Raw genomic sequence first — 5,714 nt, 5'->3', positions numbered from 1 at the left:
AAAAACCATAAAGCAGACCAGGGGTAGCAAACTACTTATCATGGCCAGCTATTTCTATAAATAAAGTTTTATTGGAACACAACTATACGCATTTGTTTGCATACTATTTATAGCTCTTTCCATGCTACAACAGCAGAGTTGAGGGGCTACAACAGAGATTGCATGCTACAAAGCCTGAAATATTTATTGGTCATACATGGTCCAAATGTTTCTTACTCCCCAAAATTCCTATGTTGAAACCTGACCCCCAGTGCAAAGTATTAAGAGGTGGGGACTTTAAGAGATGATTAGGTCATAAGGGTTCTGCCCTTGTGAAGGGAATGGCCTTAGGGCCATTATACAAGCAGCTTGAGGGAAGCTGTTTGCCTCTTCTGCCTTGTGAGGCAAGCAAGGCAGCACCTTGGAAGCAGAGAATGAACCACTGAACTTGCTGGCACTCTGATCTTGGACTTCCCAGATGCCAGAACTGTGAGAAATAAATTTCTATTATTTATAAATTATCCAGTCAAAAGCATTATAGCAGCCTGAATGGAAAAAATATAGCCGCTAAGAATGTATAGTAGCACTGCCACTCACTCAAAAAGTTAAACATAGAGTTACTATTTGACCCAACAAGTCCATTCTTAGGTATATATCCAAGAAAAATGAAAACATATGTCCATATAAAAACTTATACATGAATGTTCTATAGTAGCCCTATTCATCATAGTAAAAAAATAGAAATAACCTAAATGTCTATCAACTGATGAATAGATGAATAAAATGCATACCTCTCCATATAATGGAATAATATTTGGCCATAAAATGGAATGAAGTATTAATGAAGTCCTAATACATGTTACAATATGAAAATCCGAAAACTTTATGCTTAGTAGGAAAAGCCAGTCACAGACAACCACACATTGTATCATTCCATATATATGAAATGTCCTGAATAGGCAAAACCATTGGAACAGAAAATAAATTAGTGATTGCCTGGGGATAGGGAAGGTGGGGAGCATTTGGGAAGTACTTGCTAATAAGTATAGGGTTTCTTTTTGGCGTGATGAAAATGCTTTAAAATTAGGGAGTAGTGAATATATTAAAAACCACTGAATTGCTCATTTTAAAAGGATAAATTTTACAGTATGTAAACTGTACCTCAATAAAGCTGAAAGTGGATGGGGTATTTTTACTTCTCTTTGAAAATAATATAAAAAATACAAACTTCTTTTTACTTATATGATCTTTAATTATTTTCATGTGGGTTCATGATCATTCATAACCTTTTATGAGTTTTCCACATTATTCCTTAAACTCATAAGGTACCTCATAGCTTTCATAAACATCTCATTGGATCTTTACAAGAAGTAGAATGAAGGCTGGGTGTGCAGTAGCTCACACCTGTGATCCTAGCACTCTGGGAGGCTGAGGTGGATGGATGACATGAACTCACAAGTTCAAGACCAGCCTGGGCAAGAGCAAGACCCCATCTCTAAAAATAGCCAGGGGTGGCGGGAGCCTGTACTTCCAGCTACTTGGGAGGCTGAGGCAAGAGAATTGCTTGAGCCCAAAAGTTTGAGGTTGTTCTGTGAGCCAGGATGCCACAGTACTCTACTGAGGGTGACAAAGTGAGACTGTGTCTCAAAAAAAAAGAGTAGGATGAGTACGATTATTTCACATTACATGTGAGGGAGTATGAATGGTTTAAAGAAAGAAAGTTACAAGTTAGCAGGCATTTATTTTTTGGATTTCTATACCAATAGTTTTCCCTATATTACTACTTTGCCATTCTTCAGATTCTCTTTTAAAATTATAAATCAGGCTTGGCGCCTGTGGCTCAAGCGGCTAAGGCGCCAGCCACATACACCTAAGGTGGCGGGTTCGAATCCAGCCCGGGCCTGCCAAACAACAATGATGGCTGCAACCAAAAAATGGCCAGGCGCTGTGGTGGGCGCCTGTAGTCCCAGCTACTTGGGAGGCTGAGGCAGGAGACTCGCATGAGCCCAGGAGTTGGAGGTTGCTGTGAGCTATGATGCCATGGCACTCTACCCAGGGGGACAGCTTGAGGCTCTGTCTCAAAAATAAATAGATAAATAAATAAACAAATAAAATAAAATAAAATTATATATCAAATAATGCCATTTCCTTATTTAAAACCCTGCAAAGGTATTCCACTGCACTTAGAAGCAAAGCTAAACTCCTTACCATGGTCTGTAAGTACCTATATGATCAAGCCTCTCTCTCTGATCTTACCTTGAATAGGCTTTCTCTTAAGCAGCCATAAAATACACTCATTCAATTAACAAATATTTCTCATGCTCCTAATTTGTTTTAGATACCTGATTAGACATTAAGTGATACAAAGATGATATCTGTCTTTGAAAAGCTCACAATTTGACTCCTAGGTATATACCAAAGAAAAACAGACACAATGTCAGTGACAGATACAGACATATGAACAAATAAAACACTTTTTCAGAGTAAAATATTTTGCTGAGTTAAGAACACTGTGGGGCTGGGCACAGAAGGTCATGTTTGTAATCCTAGCACTCCAGGAGGCCCAGGTGGGAGGATTATTCAAGGTCAGAAGTTTGAGATCAACCACAGCAAGACCAAGACTCCTGTCTCTACTAAAAATAAAAAAAATTAGTTGAGTATAGTGATTTGTACCTGAGGCCCAGCTATTCCAGAGACTGAGGTGGGAGGATCACTTGAGCCCAGGAGTTTGAGGCTGCAATGAGCTATATGATGAGGCTACTGTACTCTAGACAAGGCAACAGCATGAGACTCTGTCTCAAAAAAATAAAGAGCAATGTGGGACAGGAGTACAAAGGACAGAGTGAGACACTGCCTACAAGAATCACAGAAGGATTTTACCAAAGAAGGAATGACATGGGCATGCAATTGAAAGATGGATAGTTGTGTGTAAGGGTGCAGTGAATGACCAAGGAATGGAAGAAAGCCAACAGGTCTATATGAGGCTCTCCAGTCTCTCAGAAAAATTATCCAGAGGTGAGCAAAGAATCCAAAACAGGCAGCTTGATCAACTATTGGCATACAGTGCAGCAGAAAACTTCCTTTGTCAGGTCATTACAAAGATTGGGAATGGTTAAAATGCAAATAAATATTTAGAGCAATATTACATTCATTCATTCAAAAACAATGTTTTGAGTACCTACTACTTATTAAGAACTATTTAGCTGGGTGTGGTGACTCAAGCTTATAATCCTAGAACTTGGGAGGCCAAAGTGGGTGGCTTGCCTGAGCTCACGAGTTTGAGACCAACCTGAGCAAGGGCAAAACCCCCATCTCTAAAAAAATAGCTGGGCGCTGTGGCGGGTGCCTGTACTCTCACCTACCTGGAAGGCTGAGGCAAGAGAATCACTTGAACCAAAGAGTTTGAGGTTGCTGTGAGCTAAGATGCCATGGCATTCTACCACGGGTAACCAAGTGAGACTCTGTCTCAAAAAAAATAAAGAACTATTCAAAGAGAACAATAAACAAAAGTGACCAAATCTTTGTCTTCAAAGAATTTACATTCCAGTGCAGGATTCAGACAATAAACAAATATATAATATGATGTTAGAAATAAGAGGTATGAAGAAAAATAAAGCAGAGTAAGGGGCAGAGAATGTTAGGGCTATCATTTGATGCGAATCAGTAAAGGTCTGACTAAGGATGGAAGTTTTGAGCAGAAGCCTGAATGAAACAATCTAGGTATTACTTGGATCAGCTTCACAGATTAGGAAAACACATTTTCAGACTTTGCTGACTTCATCAATTTGGTCCTTCACTAAAGTGATGATTAACTGGCCCTTTCTATTTATTTTATCTTGGTTATTTGACCATATGTAATTGGTCTCATGATTAGGCAGGTTAGGATTTAGACTACTATGATTTCTCTACTGATCATTAACTAACCCTGGGTTTATTTATTAACCAAAGTTCTGCTCATTCTATTGCTCATGTGACCTTGTTTACATTTCTCCTTGAGTTTCAGCTAGATTTTATCTTCTTATTATGGAAACCATAGTATCTCAAATGTGATGGCTTGCCCAAACAGCTAACAACAGGGTGAAGACAAGCCTTAATTCCCCTTACTCTATCTCCAGAGTTAAGACTGAAGGGTAAAATACTGAAGAAAAATTAAGTCTACTATCTTCAAACAGAAAATTACTAAGGATCATTTTCTTGTTTACAAAAGGAATACTTTCAGAAGAATAAATAAAAAGTACAGAAAGGTAACAGTGATAAAATCTCAAGAAATGCCAAGACAGGAATCCCAGGAGGCTATAAAATAATCTTAGTGGAGAACTGGAGAGGGGAAAGAAGAAAACAAGTTTTTACATCTCAGGAACTCTCTCAAATTGTTGTTCTGCCTTCTCTCTACATTCCTATTGTTCCTGAACAAGTCAATAGTATTCCAACATATGATGCATCATGATAAGATACTTTTTAAAATTCAAGCAATCCATTGTGAACTCTAAATAAAAAGTTAAGTATTACTTGAAAGGTTACTGAAAAATGAGAATGGGAAACAAGAAATACCTTCATCAACCTAGGTCTTTCAGCAATGGTTAAGAATTAAACCACTGGGCTGGGTAAGGTGGCTCACCCCTGTAATACTAGCACCCTGCCCAGGCAGGTGGATCGCCTGAGCTCACAGGTTCGTGACCAACCGGAGCAAGAGCGAGACCCCACCTCTAAAAATAGCCAGGTATTGTGGCAGGTGCCTGCAGTCCCAGCTACTCAGAAGGCTAAGGCTTGAGCCCAGGAGTTTGAGGTTGCTGTGAGCTATGATACCATAGCACTTTACTAAAGGGCAACAAAGTGAGACTCTAGCTCAAAACAAAAGAGTTAAACCACCAAATCTATTATTTGCAGAATCAGGCCTATATATTCAAAGCTATTTTTAGAAGATGCATCAATCTGCAGAAAAAGATGGTAACATTCCTTAGAATATCTTTTAGTCTTAGAAATTCCTTTGCAGAATTAGGAAGTACAAAGGAAAATGTTTGCTACAGGGTGGTTTTTACAGGCTATCACAGATTCTGGGTCAGTAAAAACTGGTTGAGGATACATCCTCAAGGAAAAAAGCAAAGAGAGTATTCAATATCTCCCTACTATTACAAATGCAATCTATAGACTCTTTGATAAAGGAATAAGATGCAATTAGAATTTGCCTGGAGAATCTGATTTTCTTTGCTATTGTTACTCATACCTGGGAGATGTGACTAAAATACTGCGAAGCTGTCTCCACAGGGCTTTTGAAGAACATCTTCTCCTGAGGTTTTAGCTATGAAGAGAGTAAGACACACAGTAAGAATATCTACAGTGGAATGAAATAAAGTACTGACAAAATCACCATTTCTAATGCACCTGATGTTATTTCCACTGTGCATAAGTAAGAGGGAGATCACCACTGCTCTAGAAGATGTAGATTCTATGTCCAAATTCTCCTTCCCTCATGCTTCTACAACAGTGGTCACAAATTCTTCTGTTGTTTATCCTCTTTTTACAACTGCTATCTGTAAGTTTGTTTCTTTTCTTTTCTTTCGTGTTTTTTAAAAAATTCATCATCTCTACTTTTTGTATACTTTCTACAATCCAGGAATGGGATTGAGATGGTTTGTGACAAGGAGAGAAAAACTTACATTATCAGAAAGAGCCAGATGCTTGCAGGAAGTTCCACAAACAGTACATTTTTCTAGGAAGAAAAGGGGGAAAACATT

General features: G+C 38.5%; 1 protein-coding gene across 1 annotated transcript in view; it reads right to left on the bottom strand.

Annotated features, from left to right (window-relative positions):
• The window catches only part of RNF212B (ring finger protein 212B), a 36,134-nt gene that overhangs the window by 29,872 nt on the left and 548 nt on the right, over window positions 1-5,714 (bottom strand). The window contains 2 exon segments of the mRNA XM_023508157.1: window positions 5,204-5,278; window positions 5,637-5,689. Coding sequence (XP_023363925.1) covers window positions 5,204-5,278; window positions 5,637-5,689 — 128 coding nt within the window.

This window comes from Otolemur garnettii, unplaced genomic scaffold, assembly GCF_000181295.1.
Source record: "Otolemur garnettii isolate 467f Iridium unplaced genomic scaffold, OtoGar3 scaffold00225, whole genome shotgun sequence".
NCBI lineage: Eukaryota > Metazoa > Chordata > Mammalia > Primates > Galagidae > Otolemur > Otolemur garnettii.
Note: the sequence above shows the minus strand (reverse complement) of the source record. Positions and strands in the feature narration are given on the sequence as shown.